Source organism: Pristiophorus japonicus, chromosome 7 (assembly GCF_044704955.1).
Source record: "Pristiophorus japonicus isolate sPriJap1 chromosome 7, sPriJap1.hap1, whole genome shotgun sequence".
NCBI classification, from domain to species: domain Eukaryota; kingdom Metazoa; phylum Chordata; class Chondrichthyes; family Pristiophoridae; genus Pristiophorus; species Pristiophorus japonicus.
Genome location: NC_091983.1, coordinates 242122947 through 242143343, shown reverse-complemented (window position 1 = coordinate 242143343; position 20397 = coordinate 242122947). Strand labels below are relative to the sequence as shown.

The 20397-nt window shown below is 45.4% G+C and overlaps 1 protein-coding gene across 1 annotated transcript in view; it reads left to right on the top strand.

The window, feature by feature from the left end:
- LOC139266712 (dynein axonemal heavy chain 8-like) overlaps positions 1-20397 on the top strand; it is a 2132242-nt gene that overhangs the window by 1714673 nt on the left and 397172 nt on the right. The window contains exons 63-64 of the mRNA XM_070884298.1: positions 5130-5343; positions 11559-11668. Coding sequence (XP_070740399.1) covers positions 5130-5343; positions 11559-11668 — 324 coding nt within the window. The remainder of the gene's footprint in view (positions 1-5129; positions 5344-11558; positions 11669-20397) is intronic.

Here is a 20397-nt window from a genome sequence, read left to right as displayed (position 1 = left end):
TATATTTCTTCTTCTTCTTCTCATGTTCTTCTATTTTCTTTTTCTTCTTCTTCCTTCTCTTCTTACTTCTCTTTTTTCACCTCTTCTTCCTCCTCCTCTTCTTCCTCTTCCCCCCCATTCAAACCAACCAGTCCATGTCAGCGTTTATGCTGCACTTGAGCCTCCTCCCGTCTTTCCTCATCAAAATCTATCCACATAACCCTCTATTCCCTTCTTCCTCATATACTTGTAAGAACATAAGAACATAAGAAATAGGTGCAGGAGTAGGCCACTTGGCCCCTCGAGCCTGCTCCGCCATTCAATAAGATCATGGCTGATCTAATCCTGGCCTCAACTCCACTTCCCTGCCTACTCCCCATAACCCTTGACTCCCTTATCATTCAAAAATCTGTCTAACTCCACCGTAAATATATTCAATCATTACACCTCAAGTCGCTGGAGAAATACCACCAACGATGCCTCCGCAAAACCCTACAAATCCCCTGGGAGGACAAATGCTCCAATATTAGTGTTCTCAACCAGGAAAACATTCCCAGCATTGAAACACTGACCACACTTGATCAGCTCCGCTGGGCAGGTCTCATCATTCGCATGCCAGACACGAGACTCCAAAACAAGCGCTCTACTTGGAACTCCTTCATGGCAAACGAGCCAAAGGTGGGCAGAGGAAATGTTACAGGGACACTCTGAAAGACTCCCTGAAAAAGTGCAACATCCCCACTGACACCTGGGAGTCCCTGGCCAAAGACCGTTCTAAGTGGAGGAAGTGCATCTGGGAGGGCGCTGAGCATCTCGAGTCTCATCGTCGAGAGCATGCAGAAATCAAGCGCAGGCAGCGGAAAGAGCATGCGGCAAACCAGTCCCACCCACCCTTTCCCTCAATGACTATCTGTCCCAACTGTGACAGCGTCTGTGGCTCTCGTATTGGACTGTTCAGCCACCTAAGGACTCATTTTTAAGAGTGGAAGCAAGCCTTCCTCAATTCCGAGGGACTGCCTATGATAATGATGATTATCAATTATTGGGATGTTTTTAGTGTCCCCTACCGTGAAGACCGAGACAAAATATTTGTTCAAATTCTCTGCCATTTCCCTGTTTCCCATTATTAATTCCCCAGTCTCAGCCTCTAAGAGACCAACATTTATTTTAGCTGCTCTCTTGCTTTTTACCTGCAGAAGCGCTTCCTGTCTGTTTTTATATTTCTTGCTAGTTTACTCTCATATGCTATCTTTTCTGTCTTTATCATTTTTTAGACGTCCTTTGCTGGTTTCTAAAAATTTCCCAATCCTCTGGCCTTCCACTGTTCTTCGCAACATTGTATGCCTTTGTTTTCAATTTGATACCATCCTTTACTTCCTTAGTTAGCCACGGATGGTTCATCCTTCTCTTAGCATCTTTTTTTCTCACTGGAAGAAATCTTTGCTGAGAGTTATGAAATATCTCTTTAAATGTTTGCCACTGCTTTTCTACATTCTTACCCTTTAAAATATTTTCCCAGTCCACTTTAACCAAATCTGCCTTCATACCCTCGTAATTGCCTTTATTTAAGTTTTGGACACTAGTTTGAGACCGAGCTTTCTCACTCTCAAACTGAATTTGAAATTCTACCATGCTATAATCACTCTTCCCAAGATAATCCTTCACTACAAGATCATTAATTAATCCAGACTTGTTACACATTACCAGATCTAAAATAATCTGCTCCCTGGTTAATTTCACAATGTATTGTTCCAAGAAACCATCCCGCATACACTCTATGAACTCTTCCTCAAGGCTACCTTTGCCAATTTGATTTGTCCAATCAATATGAAGATTAAAATCACCCATGATTATTGATTACCTTTCTTAAAAGCCTCCATTATTTCTTGATTTATAACCTGTGCTTCAGAGTAGCTACTCTTTGGGGGCCTGTCGACTACTCCCACCAGTAACTTATTTTGCCTATTATTTCTTATGCTTGTCCAGTCTCCCCATAAATGCATCTATACTATTCGCTTCAACCACTCCCTTTGATAACAAGTTCCACATTCTCACTGCACTTTGGGTAAAGAATTTTCTTCTGAATTCCCTATTGGATTTCTTGGTGACATATTCATGGCCTCTAGTTTGCCAAAAGTCGAAACACTCTCTCTGTATCCACTATCAAAACTTTTCATAATTTTAAAGACCTCTATTAGGTCACCCCTCAGCCTTCATTTTTCAAGAGAAAAGAGACCCAGCCTGTTCATCCTTTCCTGATATGTATATCCTCGCATTTCTGGGACCATCCTTGTAAATCTTCTCCTCCCATCTTCCTCCTCCTCATTCTCATTATTTCCTGGTTGTGTGAAATGAGGAAGGCACGAGGATGGAGTTGTGGTGATGGGAGGGCAGGAAAACAAGAGATGCATGCCAGAAGAAGGATAACATATGAGGATACAGCATCTCACCCATGCCTCTGCCAAGAATGGCCTGACCGTCTCCTCCAAGGAGGTGAAGTGAGGCTTGGAATGGGAGATGTGCGTCGTGATTGGCATAGATTGTTGGTAGGTGAGTTGTTGGACTGGGGGTGGGAGTCATGCATTAAGCAGTGTGTGAGGCTAGTGGTGCAGTTGATAGGAGGCGGCTTTTGAAGATGCATTCACTGACCTTGACCAGTGGTCTCAAGTCATGAAGCTTCTTCAAGCATGGAGCCAGTTGTAGGGGTGATACTGCTTCTTTCTTTTTGAGAGCATCCTGACCTCTGTGGGTAGACAACCTTTTATTCAGTGCTGACTCCCTGCACAAAACTGGAGAACGGTGTGCAAGACCCTGATTGCCCCTTCCCTTGCTTGCGAAGCCACTTGTGTTAGTGTTGAAGCATTTGCCCCATTTTTTGAGGTTCGGAAGGAAATTCAGCTTCAGGAGCTGAATAATCACATTTGGGACTTCTTTTTAATGTACATTTTTTTTTGAAAGGCAGTAAGTGCTGAAAACTGCATTTGAAGTTGTTTTAGTTCTGAGTATATTCAAAGCCAAGATTGATATACTTTTGGAATCTGGTGGCATCAAGCAATATGGAGATCGGATGGGAAAGTGGAGTTGAGGTCGAAGATCAGCCATGATCTCATTGAATGGTGGAGCAGGCTCGAGGGGCTGTATTGCTGACCCCTGCTCCTCATATGTTCTTACTCAGTTGAACATTCTTGTCAAAAACTAGAGGAGAAAACATGCCACATACCTGCTGTACCTTCAGGAATCTTTTACCACCTTAAGTTACGACAGGCTTTTTAATTTGATGGAAATAAGTTCCTCCCTGCCACCATGACCCCCACCCCCTCCGACCTGGCATTGATTTAGCCCTGTGTTTCACGAGAGTTGCACTTCTGGACAACCAATCAATATGGTAATGAGTTAACCCCACAAGTTCCAGCGGGGTCACTGGAGCACCTCAGTGAAGACCTGAAATTGCTGCAATGTAAATGGACCTGATGATTTTCATCCCTATGAGTTTATTCAACCTTCATTATCTTTTTTTTTATTCCTTCACAGGATGTGGGCGTCACTGGCAAGACCAGTAATTATTGCCCATCCCTAATTGCCCTTGAGAAGGTGGTGGCGAGCCATCTTCTTGAACCGCTGCAGTCTGTGTGATGAAGGTGCTCCCATAATGCTGTTAGGTAGGGAGTTCCAGGAATTTGAACCAGCAACGATGAAGGATCGGCGATATATTTCCAAGTCAGGATGGCGTGTGAATCGAACAGGCACTTGGAGGTGCTCGTGTTTCCATGCACCTGCTGCCCTTGTCTTTCTAGGTGGTAAAGGTCACGGCTTTGGGAGGTGCTGTTGAAGAAGCCCTGACAAGTTCTGCAGTGCAACTTGTAGGTGGTACACACTGCAGACTTGCATCATTGGTGGAGGGAGTGAAAGTTTAAGCTGGTGGATGGGGTGCCAATCAAGTGGGCTAATTTGTCCTGGGTGGTGTCGAACTTCTTGAGTGTTGTCATCCAGGCAAGTGAAAAGTATTCCATCACCTTCCTGACTTGTGCCTTGTAGATGGTGAACAGCTTTGGGTAGTCAGGAGGTGAGTCACTTGCCTCAGAATACCCAGTCCCTGACCTGCTCTTGTAGCCACAGTATTTATGTGGCTGCTCCAGTTAAGTTTCTGGTCAATGATAACCCCCAAGATGTTGATGGTGGGGAATTCAACCATGGTAATGCTGTTGAATGTCAAGAGGCAGTGGTTAGACTCTCTCTTGTTGAAGATGATCATTGCCTGGCACTTGTGAAGTGCAAATGTTATCAGTCCAAGCCTGAATGTTGTACAGGTCTTGCTGCTTGCAGGACGGACTGCTTCATTTTCTGAGCAGTTGCAAAAGGAATTGAACACTGTGCAATCATCAGCAAACATCTCCATTTCCGACCTCATGATGGAGGAATGGTAATTGATGAAGCAGCTGAAGATGGTTGGGTCTATGACACTGCCTTGAGGAACCCTGCTGCAATGTACTGGGGCTGCGATGATAGGACTGCAACAGCCACAACCATCTTCCTTTGTGCTAAGTATGACTGCAGCCAGTTTATGTATAACAGCATTTTATAATCTCTAACTGATATTTTATCCTAGTACTTAATTGTCAATTATCAGCTATACCTCAATTCTCATTTTTCTCAGCTTTGTAAATGAATAGTTTCAAACTTAGCTCACATTGTAAAAGCAGAGTTATAAAACCAGAAATCACACAAAATTAACAAAACAACTAGTCAACCAGTTTGCAACACTTCTGGGTTGAGCTATGCAGGTAAAGGCCATTGAATCATCCTATATACTGTGATCAGAGAATCATAGAAATTTAAAGCATGGAAGGAGGCCATTTCGGCCCATCGTGTCTGTGTCAAGCAACAAAGCACTATCCAATCTAATCCCAATTTCCAGCTCTTGGCCCATAGCCCTTTAGGTTACGGCAGTTCAAGTGCACATCCAAGTACTTTTTAAATGTGGTGAAGGTTTCTGCCTCTACCACCCTTCCAGGCAGTGAGTTCCAGACCCCCACCACCCTCAGGGTGATGAGATTCCCTCAAATCCCCTCTAAACCTCCGACCAATTACTTTAAATCTAAACAATCATCTAAAAGTTAAGCAGTAACATTTGTCTTGCTTTTGTATTTCAGATTACGAATGAAATAGTTCGTCAGATGATAGAAATGCATGGAATGTACAACTTGGATAAACCAGGAGACTTTACTAAAGTTGTTGATGTGCAATTAATGGCTGCAATGATCCATCCAGGGGGCGGGCGCAATGACATCCCACAGCGTTTAAAGAGGCAGTTCACAATCTTCAACTGTACACTCCCCAGCAATGCTTCAATTGACAAAATCTTTGGTAATTGTCAGCTCCGGTTTGTTTCTATCAAATATTCCAGCTATGCAGCAAATGCTATCTTATCCTGTTGTACATCGTACTCGTCTTATAAATATCCTGTGCTGCTACTTTTAATGCCATTGTATTGCTGTACAGAAATTAAATTCTGAACAGAAAATGTAATCTGCTAGTGGGTCAAAACAGCAATTAACTCAAGTACTAAGTGGGCAGATCGAATTAACTTTAATCACACTGCATTTTATGAATAGCACATCAGCCTAAAGATTGCTGTTGGTGTTGAGCCTAATGCTATGGTAAACATACACTGATATGCTAGCAATATTGAGATTGGAGAAATCTAACAAAGGAAATCAATCGAAATTCAGCCAGCTGCAAAGCAAACTACAACATTGGAACTGTAGCCAGCCACAAAGGCAGCGAACCTTTCATCAGCATAACATTTCTTCCCACCAAATTGGCCTATGTCCGTCAGAGGCGCTTTGTAAGAATCATAGAATCATAGAAATTTACAGCACAGAAGGAGGCCATTTCGGTCCATCGTGTCAGTACCAGCCGACCAAAAGCTATCCAGCCCAATCCCACTTTCCAGCTCTTGGTCCGTAGCCCTGTAGGTTGCGGCACTTTAAGTGTACATCCAAGTATTTTTTAAATGTGGTGAGGCTTTCAGCCTCTACCACCCTTTCAGGCAGAGTTCCACCACCCTCTGGGTGACAAAATTTCCCCTCATATCTCTCTTAAACCTCCCCCCAATAATTTTAAATCTATGCCCCCTGGTTATTGATCCCCTCCGCCAAGGGAAACAGGTCTTTCCTATCCATTCTATCCAGGCACCTGGGTTCAATTTAAATTTGAATCCACTTAAGAAATGTTTTTAAGAAAATACAGATCACATTAATTAATTGGCAAATGTTTTGAGTCAACTAGATGAACAATTTTATATACTTCAATCAGGTCTCCCCACAGCCGCCTCTTTCCCAATGAAAACAGACCCAGCATCTCCAATCTTTCTTCATAGCCAAACTTTTCTAGCCCATGAAATATCCTTGTAAATCTCCTCTGCACCCTTTCCAGTGCAATCACATCTTTCCTGTAATGTGACCAGAATTGTGCATAGTACTCCAGTTGTGGCCTAACCAGTGTTTTATATAGTTCAAGCATAACCTCCTTGCTCTTGTATTCCATGCCTTGACTTCTTAACCACCTTATCTACCTGGCCTGCTACCTTCAGGGATCTGTGGCTCTGCACTTCAAGGTCCCTTTGTTTCTCTACACTTTTCAGTGTCGTACCATTTAACGTGTATTTCCTTGCCTTGTTAGTGCTCCCCAAATACATTACCTCACACTTCTCCAGATTGAATTCCATTTATCACTGTTTTGCCCACCTGACCAGTTGATTGATATCTTCCTGCAGTCCGCAGCTTTCTTCTTCATTATCAACCACACAGCCGATTTTAGTGTCATCTGTAAACTTTTTAATCATACCCCCAACATTTATGTCGAAGTCCTTGACATATACCACAAAAAGCAAAGGACCCAGCACTGAGCCCTGTGCAATTCGACTGGATACAGCCTTCCAGTCACAAAAACACCCATTAACCATTACCCTTTGTTTCCATACACTCCAAAATGTAAAGTAACTGAACCCAGCAACAAAGTTTAATTGTACACAACAACAACTTGTATTAGTATAAGAACATAAGATCATAAGAAATAGGAGCAGTAGTAGGCCATACGGCCTACTCCACCATTTAATCCGATCATGGCTGATCTGATCATGGACTCAAGTCCATTTCCCTGCCCCCTTGCCATAACCCCTTATTCCCTTATTGGTTAAGAAACTGCCTATCTCTGTCTTAAATATATTCAATGTCCCAGCTTCCACAGCTCTCTGAGGCAGCGAATTCCATTGATTTACAACCCTCTGAGAGAAGAAATTCCTCCTCATCTCAGTTTTAAATGGGCGGCCCCTTATTCTAAGATTGTGCCCTCTAGTTCTAGTCTCCCCTATCAGTGGAAACATCCTCTCTGCATCCACCTTGTCAAGCCCCCTCATAATCTTATATGTTTCGATAAGATCACCTCTCACTCTTCTGAATTCCAATGAGTAGAGGACCAACCTCCTCATCTTTCCTCATAAATCAACCCCCTCATCCCCGGAATCAACCTAGTGAACCTTCTCTGAACTTCCTCCAAAGCAAGTATATCCTTTCTTAAATATGGAACCCAAAACTGCACGCAGTGTTCCAGGTGTGGCCTCACTAAACCTGTATAACTGTAGCAAGACTTCCCTGCTTTTATACTCCATCCCCTTTGCAATAAAGGCCAAGATTCCATTGGGCTTCCTAATCACTTGCTGTACCTGCATACTAACCTTTTGTGTTTCATGCACCAGAACCCCACAGGTCCCGCTGTACTGCAGCACTTTGAAATTTTTCTCCATTTAAATAATAACTTGCTCTTCGTTTTTTTCTGCCAAAGTGCATAACCTCAAACTTTTCAATATTATACTCCATCTGCCAAACTTTTGCCCACTCACTTAGTCTGTCTCTGTTCTTTTGCAGGTTTTTTGTGTCCTCCTCACACATTGCTTTTCCTCCCATCTTTTCATCGTCAGCAAACTTGGCTACGTTACACTCGGTCCCTTCATTCAAGTCATTAATATAGATTGTAAATAGCTGGGGTCCCAGCACTGACCCCTGCAGCTCCCCACTAGTTACTGATTGCCAACCAGGGAATGACCCATTTATCCCGACTCTTTGTTTTCCATCAGTTAGCTAATCCTCTATCCATGCTAATATATTCCCCCAACCCCGTGGAGCAGAATAGAGCAGATGAATGTGTGGATGGAGAGATGATGCAAGCAGGAGGGCTTTAGATTCCTAAGGCATTGGAACTGTTTCTGATGGAGGTGGGACCTGTACAAGCCGAATGGGTTGCACCTCAACAGGGCCGGGAGCAATATCCTCATGGGGGGGCGGGGTGGGGGGGTTGGCGGGGGCGGTGGTTACTGGTGCTGTTAGGGAGGATTTAATCTAGCTTGGCAGGGGGATGGGAACGTGAGAGTAGATTCAGAATGAAGAGAAGTAAAGCTGGAAATGGAAGGCAGAAAATTAGTAAGCGAGTTTGGAAGGCAGAGGAAATAAAGGCTAGAAAATAGACAACAAGGCAGTTTGGCCATGCTAAATGCCATATACTTCAATGCAAGGAGTCTAGGGAATAAGACTGAGGGCACAGATAGACATGTGGAAGTATGATGTTATAGCTATTACTGAGACATGGCTGAAAAAAGGGCAGGAATGGCAGCTCACTAATTCCTGATTACAGGGATTTCAGTCGAGATAGAGACAGGGATAAAAAAAATCAGGAGGGGTTTTGTAGTATTGATTAAATAAATAATGACAGTTGTTAGGAGGGATGATATGTTAGAAGGATCATCAAATCATAGAATCACAGAAATTTACAGTACAGAAGGAGGCCATTTTAGCCCATCGTGTCCGTGCCAGCCGACCAAGAGCTATCCAGCCTAATCCCACTTTCCAGCTCATGGTCCATAGCCCTGTAGGTTACGGCACTTTAAGTGCACATCCAAGTATCTTTTAAATGTGGTGAGGGTTTCTTCCTCTACCATCCTTTCAGGCAGTGAGTTCCAGACCCCCACCACCCTTTGAGTGAAGAAATTTCCCCTCATATCTCCTCTGAACCTCCCCCAATTACTTTAAATCTATGCTCACTGGTTGTTGACCCCTCCGCCAAGGGAAACAGGTCCTTCCTATCCACTCTATCCAGGCCCCTCATAATTTTATATACATCAATCAGGTCTCCCCTCAGCCTCCTCTGTTCCAAAGAAAACAGACTCAGCATCTCCAATCTTTCCTCACAGCCAAAATTCTCCAGTCCAGGCAACATTCTTGTAAATCTCCTCTGCACCCTTTCCAGTGCAATCACATCTTTCCTGTAATGTGGTGACCAGAACTGCACACAGTACTCCAGCTGCGGCCTAACCAGTGTTTTATACAGTTCAAGCATAACCTCCTTGCTCTTATATTCAATGCCAATATAAAGGCAAGTATTCCATATGCCTTTTTAACCACCTTATCTACCTGGCCTGCTACCTTCAGGGATCTGTGGGCATGCCCTCCAAGGTCCCTTTGTTCCTCTACATTTATCAGTGTTGTATCATTTACTGTGTATTCCCTTGCCTTGTTAGACCTCCCCAAATGCATTACCTCACACTTCTCCAGATTAAATTCCATTTGCCACTGTTCTACCCACCTGACCAGTACATTGATATTTTTCTACAGTCCGCAGCTTTCTTCTTCATTATCAACCACACAGCCTATTTTAGTTTTATCGACAAAATGATGACATATGGGTTGAACTGAACAAAAAAAGGGAAATCACACTGCTGGGATTGTACGAAAGACCCCCCAAACTGTCAGAGGGATATAGAAGAGCAAATATGTGTGCAAATTTCTGAGAACTGCTAAAATAATAAGGCAATAATAGTAGGGGCATTCAACTAACCTAACATTAACTGGGATAGAATTAGTGTGAAAGGAATAGAGGGAGAAGAATTCTTAAAATGCATTCAAGAGAACTTTTTTAGCCAGTACATAGCAAGCCCAACAAGAGAGGGGGCGAGCACAACAAGAAAACAGACAAAGAATCTCCAGTCTTTCCTCATAGCCAAAATTCTCCAGTCCGGGCAACATTATTGCAAATCTCCTCTGGAGCAGGAGTAGCCCATATGCCCCTGAACCTGTTCCACCATTCAATGAGATCATGGCTTATCTTTGACCTCAACTCCACGCTTCCTCCCAATCCCCAGATCCCTTGATTACCCTAGAGTCCTAAAAGCTATCTACTTCAGCCTTGAATATACTCAATGACTCAGCATCCACAGTACTTTCGGGTAGAGAATTCCAAACATTCACAACCTTCTGAGTGACTAAAGAAGAATATAAACTTCAGAACTAATTCATTTGAATTCATTTATAGTTATGATCGTTAGGTCAGATTAGAAACATAGAAAATAGGTGCAGGAGTAGGCCATTCGGCCCTTCGAGCCTGCACCACCATTCAATAAGATCATGGCTGATCATTCACCTCAGTATCTCTTTCCAGCTTTCTCTCCATATCCCTTGATCTCTTTAGCATTAAGGGCCATATCTAACTCCCTCTTGAATATATCCAATAAACTGGCATCTACAACTCTCTGTGGTAGGGAATTCCATGGGTTAACAACTCTCTGAGTGAAGAAGTTTCTCCTCATCTCAGTCCTAAATGGTTTACCCCTTATCCTTAGACTGTGTTCCCTGGTTCTGGACTTCCCCAACATCGGGAACATTCTTCCTGCATCTAACCTGCCCAGTCCCGTCAGAATTTTATATGTTTCTATGAGATCCCCTCTCATCCTTCTAAACTCCAGTGAATACAGGCCCAGTCGATCCAGTCTCTCCTCATATGTCAGTCCTGCCATCCTGGGAATCAGTCTGACGAACCTTCGCTGCACTCCCTCAATAGCAAGAACGTCCTTCCTCAGATTAGGAGACCAAAACTGAACACAATATTCCATGTGTGGCCTCACCAAGACCCTGTACAACTGCAGTAAGACCTCCCTGCTCCTATACTCAAATCCCCTAACTATGAAGGCCAACATACCATTTGCCTTCTTCACCGCCTGCTGAACCTGCATGACTGATGTACCATGACACCCAGGTCTCGCAGCACCTCCCCTTTTCCTAATCTGCCGTCATTCAGATAATATTCTGCCTTCGTGTTTTCGCCACCAAAGTGGATAGCCTCACAGTTATCCACATTATACTGCATCTGCCACACATTTGTCCACTCACCTAACCTGTCCAAGTCATCCTGCAGTCTTTTAGCATCCTCCTCACAGCTCACACTGCCACCCAGCTTAGTGTCATCTGCAAACTTGGAGATATTACATTCAATTCCCTCATCCAAATCTTGTAAAGTTAATCGTTTGGAACATGTGATAAGTATATATTTATCTTAAATCAGTTGGATTATTTTGAATCTTTTGTTGGTAATTTTCCGCTATGCTAAATTACCTAAGTTTTTCAGAGCCTATGATGCCAGTGAAATGACGCCAGTTAAATGAGTTAAATGAGAAAATCAAAATTGTAAGTTCCATATTGTAAACTTAATTACAAATACCAACACTGTGAATGTTTTGTTTGTATCTTTGGCAGGAATTATTGGAAATGGGTACTTTCACTCAGCCAGATACTTCAGTCCTCAAATCTGTAACACGGTATCAAAACTTGTTGCCACGAGCAGGATCCTCTGGCAGTGGACAAAGGTACTGACACTGTCAGAAATTGTTAGTTTTCAAAAATTGCACTGAGGATGTAATGAACAGGAATTAATAAAATATCAGATCAGTCACATTACTCACAAGAGAAAAATAAACAACAACTTACATCTTTAATGTAAAAAACTTACCAAACGTTTCACAAAAGCAAATAGATATGGGAACGTATGCCAAACTATAGAAGGAGACATTAGGTGGGTGACTGAAAGCTTGGTCAAATAGATGGATTTTGAGAAATTTTTTTAAGGTGGAGAGAGGTGGAGAGCTGAAGGGGTTTAGGTTAAGAATTCCAAACAGTAGGACCATTCTGTCACCAATGATGGGGGAAAAGGTTCAACAAAAAGAAAGGCATTCCATTTTATGTAGTGCTTTCCACAACCTCAATACATCTCAAAGCGCTTCACAGCCAATGAAGTACCTTTAAGTGTTGTAATGTAGGCAAAAAAGCCAGAGTCAGAGGACTGGATTATAGGAGGAGATAGAAGATTAGAAGTTGCAGAGAGAGAGAGAGATTACGCCATGGAGGATTTGAAGATGAGAATGATGATTTTAAATTTGAGGTTTTTTTTCAGTGCTTTGCACTCGGGTAACACTTATTGCTCATACACAAAGCACGGGAAAAGGGGCATGAAGCTGGGTCCCCACCTTTACAACGCCTCAGAATCTTTGGAGCTTCTTCTGAGAGAGGCAGAATGCTGTACCGATAATAGATGCAGGTTAAGTGCTGTAATGGTAATGGGGATGGAGAGGCCATTTTTGCCTCATTTTCCTGTTTGTTCCCCAGACGGGTGCTCAGTTTTGCGGGGCATCTCGAAGAAATGGGCCTTAGGCTCTGTGCCGAGCCCATTGCTGAAGGAGGTTATACCAATCAGGAAAGATTGAACGAGCTGGGGCTCTTTTCACAAGAAAAGAGAACGCTGAGGAGTGACCAAATAGAGTTCTTTAAAAGTATGAAAGGGTTTGATAGGGTAGACATAGAAGCTTTGTTTCCACTTGTGGGGGAGACTAAAACTAGATGCCAAAAATATAAGATAGTAAATGCAATAGATAATTCAGGCGAAACTTCTTTACCAACAGAGTGGTAGAGGGTGGGAACTTGCTACCACAAGGAATAATTGTGACGCTTAGCAGAGATGCATTTAAGGGGAAGCTGAATAAGTACATGAGGGAGAAAGGAATAAAAAGTCATGCTGATCGGGTTAAATTAAGAGGGGTCGAAGGAAGCTCGTGTGAAGCATAAACACCAGAATAGACCAGTTGGGCCGAATCTGTGCAATACATTCTATGTAATTCTATGATCGTAGGATTGGAGAAGGGCAGGCAGGGAACACACAGGAAGGCAAGCCCCTTTTTTCTAGACAGTTGAGTTCTGAACAAATTGAATCTTAGGGAGGATGGAAAATGGCCAGTAAGAACAGCATTGCAGTAATCGCGAATTGAGGTAACAAAAACATGGATAAAGATTTCAACAGAAGTGGGGCAGATGTATTAGTGAAGGTGGATAATATTGCAGAGGTGGAAATAAGTGCTCTTGGTGATTATGTATGAAGGGCTTAAAGATAACCTCTAGGTCAAACAGGGCATTAAAGATTCCTGTGGTCTTGTTCAGACTGAGCGAGTGCCAGTAGGAGGAGTGGCAAGTGAATGGGGCTTATGATGGGAGCCAAAATGATGGCTTCCGTCTTCCTAATGTTCAACTGGAGGAAGCTGCGATTCATTCCAAGATCATCACTGGTACCATTTGAGTAAATCTGCACCCTCGCCAAAGCACCTAAATTGGTGCCCAAAATTATGAGCTGGATTTTCGGTTGTCTATGGCCTCATTTAGTGGCCAGAGGGGGCGTTAATGCGAGTGGTAGAGCTGAGCAACCGGGCGTGCAGCTTTTAGCGCCCCGACGGTAAATTCATTCGAGGCTCACCAGGGGAACAAACCCTTAGCTCCTGGCTGCTGACGATCACTCCGACCATCAACTAATCCTGGTGCAACGTGCACACTTGCACCCTAAATTCTGAGCGGCGCCTCATAAGAACGTAAGAAATAGGAGCAGGGGTAGGCCATCTGGCCCCTCGAGCCTGCTCCACCATCAATAAAATCTTGGCTGACCTGATCTTGGCCTCAACTCCACTTCCCTGGCCTCTCCCCATAACCCTTAACTTCCTTATCTTTCAAAAATCTGTCCATCTCCACCTCAATGACCCAACCTCCACAGCTCTTTGGGGTAGAGAATTACAAAGATTCATGACCCTCTAAGAGAATATCCTCCTAACCTTATTGAGCTCCCGCCAATAACAACTTCTGGAAAAACAGTGGGTACAGGTTTGGAGAGTTGTTAACTGGTGGCTACTTAAAGGGATGAGGATTCGCTTCCCTCGGAGGTCACAGTCAGTGCAACGTTTACATACAGCACGGTGCATGAGCCTCCGTGTTTGCAGCGGCAGACACGCATAACAGTTCAGTGGCACAAAAAGTAATTTGTTAAACTTTGGGTGCATTACTATGCCGCCAGCATCGCATTGTACATGATCTAGCCAGGTGGCGTCAATAGAGAAGAGCTGTTGGCCATGTCGGCAGCCGAAGGAGCTCAGCCCCTAGACATCAGTGCAGTAGGCCATACTCCCCACGGCTTCACCGGCAGCACCTGGACCTGTCAGAGGAGCAGTGTGTCAGAAGGCTGCGCTTCTGAAAGGCAGTAGTTACAGCTGGAAAAAGTGCATCCGGGAGGGCGTTGAGCTCTTCGAATCTCTACGCTGCGAGCGTGAAGAGATCAGGCGCAGGCAGCGGAAGGAGCGTGTGGTAAATCAGTGCCACCCCTCCCCCCTTCCCCCGATGAATATCTGTCCCACCTGTGACAGGGTCTTTGTTAGACTGTTCAGCCACCAAAGAACTCACTTTAGGAGTGGAAGCAAGTCTTCCTCGATTTCGTAGGACTGCCTATGATGATGAGTTACAGAGATAGAACATCTCCTGCAGGCAGATCTGCAACCTCACATTCACACTAGGACTGCGCTGCTCGTTGTAGTGAAGGTCATGGTGGCACTCAGCTTCTATGTCTCCAGCTCCTTCCAGGCTGCATCAGGGGACATATGCAGCGTCTGACAATTCATAGCACATCGCCCCATCCACCACGTCACACAGGCACTCTACACGCACAGAATGGACTTCATTATTTTCCAGAGGACCAGGGAGAAAGAAGATGAACACGCATGTGGATTTGCCAGGATAGCGGGATTCCCTAGGATGCAAGGAGTAATTGACTGCACGCACGTGGCTTTTCAAGCACCATTCCAGAATGAAGAAGTTTTCAGAAACCAAAAGGGATACCACTCCCTAAATATGCACCTGGTGTGTGACAACACGCAGCACATCCTTGCAGTCAATGCTCGCTATTCTGGAAGTGCACGTGATGCCTTTATCCTATGGGAGAGCACCCTGCCTCAACTGTTTCAGCCACCACGGCAAGCCCGAGGCTGGCTGCTCGAGGACAAGAGATACGGCCTGGACACCTGGCTAATGATTCCCCTCTGCAACCGCACCACAGAGCCGGAGGAACGTTACAATGAGAGCCATGCCGCCACCTGCAGCATCATAGAGCAGACAATAGTGCAGCGATTCCGATGCCTGGACTGCTCTGGAGGCAGCCTTGAATACTCCCCTCAACAGGTCTCACTATACATTATGGTGTGCTTCCTGATGCACAACTTGGCCGCTTAAATGGAGGTAGCTGAGGGATGCGGCTAATAATGACCGTGCATTGTGCCATGATAATGCCACACCTCCGTCACAACTGAATAGTCATACACCAGAGGCTGAATAAAACAGTTCAATTCACATTTTATTTGGCAAATGTGCCTCAAATAACTAAAAAAAAAACCACACCCTCCAATAAAACAAAGTGGAGCTTCCGCCCCTTCATAAAACACAACAGATGCTGAAACCTCCCAACATATATACATAGGTCCCATAGGGTCACATTTATTCAGTGCATCTTCTGCTGGCATTTCCAACCCCTCTGCCTCACCCCACTCCATCGGCTACTGCTCCTCCTCAATAGGTCCTTAGTGCCTGCAGCAAGTGCTGCTGTGTGTCTGAGGGAGACAGGACAGATGGCCTAGCACGACACGCTGGACCAGCTCTGGGCCTGGAAGGCCCGGTTGCTGACAGCACCACCTGAGAATGGGCGGCACCAGTCTTGGACGGCTGAGGAGCAGAGCGCAGCAGGTGCAAAGGAGGAATGACAGTGCTGGGATCCAGAATGATGTCCTTCTGAGAGAGGACACCAGGTTCCAGCTCGACGATAGGCTGCCACTCCCCTGGGGCAGAGCCTCAGCATCTGGAGCAATCTGTTGGACTTACCCTCCGAAGAGCTGGCCCTGAGCTTCCCCTCGTGCTGGGCGTTGCTGCAGGCCAATGGGGCCAAGAGCCTCATCTTTGTGCAACCCCGGGAAGATGGCCCCTTGCACCGAGGTGGTCTCCCCAATCGATCCCAATGAGGACGTGTCGCACTGCTCTCCACTTCCTCCACCTCCTCGTCATCCCATCGTCTGAAGATATTCACTGACAGGCAGGCTGCAGTTCTTCATGCTCATCATCTGTAAGCATAAAGCATCAGAAGTGTGGTTATCAGCTGAGGGGGCAACAAGGCAAGAAGTTGGGGGGGCCCATCGTTATTCTGGTTGCATGTGGCCTCAAGGCTAAGGGGATTCAGACAAAGCGGCCATCTCATTCACATAAACTGTCACTGTCGAGCGGGGGCTCTGCCTCTCCGCCCTCCACTGCCACGACTGCAGCGCCTCCACCTCGGTCAGGTCCTTTAGGTAGGGCTCACCTTCGCCCCTACTGTGCACGTGTTTGACCTGCAATGACAAAAACAAAATGCTGTTAGTGACTGTGTAGGTGCTGGTGTGCCCCATGTGTGTGCAGTAGGTTATTCGCGAGTAATATGAGGAAGTGCGCATTTCTGCATTTCATGCTGCATGGCATCGCACAGTGGATGTGTGAACGGCGGGTATGGGGCACAAGCAACTACCAGTAAGTATGTGACCGCATATGAAGATTTGAAAGGTGCTGGGAGGTGGGCTCAGGCTGAGTAAGGAGCTAGAAGGTGAGAGACGCTTGGATGGGCAGGGCATATCTGGTGAGGAAATGGAGTTGTGTCAGGCTGGCTTCAGCAAGGAGGAGCATGTCCTGGTAGACATAGAGAAGGGGTAGGCACTGCAAAGTTTTTACATTGTGTGAGACAGTGAGGTTCACATGAAGGCATGGAAGGTGAATGGAAACGGTACTCACCCTGACGACCCTAGTAAGGTCGTTGAATTTATTGCGACATTACGTCACTATTGTGGCCATCACATTCCGGGCTAAAACATGCTGTGCCACCTCCCTCCACAGCCTTGTCAGAACCCTAAGCAGTGGCCTTCATCCCCCTCCAGGCTGGTGAGCATTCCAGTGACTCTCCACTGCCTCCAGCAAGGCATCAAGGGTGGTGGATGAGAAGCGGGTAGATAGCTGGCATCCTCCTTGCTCCTCCATTTTCATGCTCTGAAGACCCAGTGGAGCTGACCTGCTCATGCACTAACTTACCTTGCCGCGTCTTTAAGACTTCGATTTTTCCAGGATCTGAATCAGAATTCAACGCATGCGCAATGGGTCCGCAAAATGTAGTGACCAAACTTTTGTTATTTCCCCCCGCCCCCCCCAGCTCTGGTATGCAACGGCTGATTTAGTGCCAATGTCAGCTCTTCAACTGATTCTGACGAATATCTGGGTGGGAGGCTCAAACATTTTTAAGATGCTACAAGTACCACTCCGCCTGGATTAATAGAGGCACGGCCAAATTTCTCCCACTATTCGTTTAGCTTCATCTTTGATAGTTTTGGCAAAATAAGTTTACTTCTTTTACTCAGGTTTTACTGTAATTGTGTGTTTCTGTTAAATTACTCCAGACTGGGTATGTAAGATGGTTAAGTGGGCATCTTATATCATTATCATAGGCAGTCCCTCGGCGTCCACACTAAAAATGAGTTCTCAGGTAACTGAAGAGTCCAATGCAGACCTGCAGTCTCTGTCACAGATGGGGCAGATAGTGGTTGAAGGAGTGGGTGGATGGGGTGCCTAGGTTGCCTCATGCTCCTTCCACTGTCAATGCTTGGCTTCAGCTTGCTCTCGGCAATGAGACTTGAGGTGTTCAGCACTCTCCCGGATGTTCTTCCTCCACTCAGGCGCAAGTTTAACACAGGGCTTTAGTTCCAATGCTGACAATGAAAATGGCAGCGCCAGCGTCAAATCAGCATTGCACACTGATTGACATCAGAATCTGCCTGTTATTTATGTAAACTTTACTAGTGTATAAGACTTGCCACCAGGGGCGCACCTGTTGGAGACCCAAGGGTCACCTGCACACCCCGGGCAAGCAGGTATAAAAGGCAGTCAACCATGCTGCTTCCTCAATCTGGAGTTACATTAAAAAGACCAAGGTCACAACAGTTTGAGCTTACAGTGTACAGTCTTGTGGAGTTATTCTGAACATAACAATTAGCGACGAGTAACAGATCACAAACTTTCACGCAGTTATGGCTGTCATTGGTATTCTTGAGAAATTTGTTGAGGGTGATGATTGGGAAGCCTTCGTTGAATGCCTTGACCAGTACTTCATGGCCAACGAGCTGGATACAGAAGATACCGAGGTCAAGCGCAGGGCGATTCTCCTCACCGTTTGTGAGTCCACGATATATGGCCTCGTCAAAAATCTGCTAGCACTGACGAAACCAACAGAAAAGACATATGCAGAGTTGTGCACGCTGGTTCGGGAACACCTCAAGCCGAAGGAGAGTATCTTAATGGCCAGATATTGCTTTTACACGCACCATCCGAGGGCCAGAACGTGGGGAGCTATGTCGCCGACCTAAGACACCTTGCAGGACCGTGTCAATTTGCTGGATTTTGGGGGGAAATGTTGAGCGACTTTTTTGTGCTTGGAATCGGCCACGAGGTCATTCTTCGCAAACTGCTGTCTGCTGAATCCCCAGATCTAACCAAGGCCATCATGATAGCCCAGGCTTTCATGTCCACAAACGATAACATTAAACAGATATCTTTGCAGCATCACAGATCACGCTGAACGAGTAAGAGAGGCAACTCAACCAAAAGCCCTCAGATAATGTTGAAAGTCAAATTAAACGGCATTCCAGTTTCTATGGAATTGGACACGGACGAGTCAGTCAATTATGAGCCAGAAGGCTTTTGAGAAACTGTGGGGCAACAAGGCACAAAGGCCAAAGCTAAGCCCGATTCACACCAAGCTGCGGACTTACACCAAAGAGCTCATACCTGTCATTGGCAGTGCGACAGTGAAGGTATCGTATGATGGAACTGTGCGTGATTTATCACTATGGATTGTACCAGGCGATGACCCAACGCTGTTCAGCAAGAAGTTGGTTAGGAAAGATCCGATGGAACTGGGACGACATCAAAGCACTGCCTTCGGTGGATGACGCCTCATGCGCCCAAGTACTAAACAAATTTCCGGCGTTATTTGAGCCAGGTATCGGCAACTTCACAAGCGCCAAAGTGCAATCCATCTAGTCCCTGATGCATGGCCCGTTCATCACAAGGCCCGAGCGGTTCCATATATGATGCGAGAGAAAGTCGAGATCGAGCTGGACAGACTTCAACGAGAGGGAATCATATCGCCAGTCGAGTTTAACGGGTGAGCCAGTCCAATTGTTCCGGTGTTGAAAAGCGATGGGATGGTCAGAATCTGCGGGGACTACAAGGTCTCGTTACAGGACCAGTATCCACTACCCAAAGCAGATGACCTGTTTGCAATGCTAGCAGGGGGGAAGTCGTTCACCAAGCTGGATCTAACCTCTGCTTACATGACACAGGAGCTGGCTGAACCTTCGAAAAAATTGACATGCATCAACACGCACAAAGGATTGTTCATATACCACAGATGCCCTTTTGGGATTCGCTTGGCTGCAGCCATCTTCTAGAGGAATATGGAGAGTCTGCTGAAATCGGTTCCACGCACCGTGGTGTTTCAAGATGACATCCTGATCACTGGTCGCAACACCACCGAACACTTGCACAACCTGGAAGAGGGTCTAAAGCGACTGGACAGAGTGGGACTCAGGCTGAAATGCTCCAAGTGAGTTTTTCTGGCGCTAGAAATCAAATTTTTGGGGAGAAAGATTGTGGCAGACGGCATCAGACCCACAGACCCACAGACTCCAAGAATGAACCCAGACTACAGAATGTGACGGAGTTGCATTCGTTCCTGGGACTCCTCAACTATTTTGGTAACTTTCTAGCAGGGTTGAGCACTTTGCTGGAACCTTTTCCTTTATTGCTACACAAGGGTGACGACTGGGTTCGGGGTAAATCTCAAGAGACAGCCTTTAATAACTCCAGAAACCTGCTATGTTCTAACAAGTTACTTGTAAACGTTTAGTACTAGCTTGTGATGCATCTTATCAGTAGGAAACCTTTGGCATTGTTGCAAAATTAAGTTCATTTAAGGGTTAAGTCATGGCAGGAGAGCCCAGACCCATGTCATGCTCCTCCTGTGCTATGTGGGAAATCAGGGACACTGGACTACTATGTGTGCGGGAAGTGTATTCAGCTGCAACTTCTGTCAGACCGCATTGCGGCACTGAAGCTGCCCATGGATTCACTCATGCTGAGGATGTCGTGAATAGCATATTTAGTGAGTTGGTCA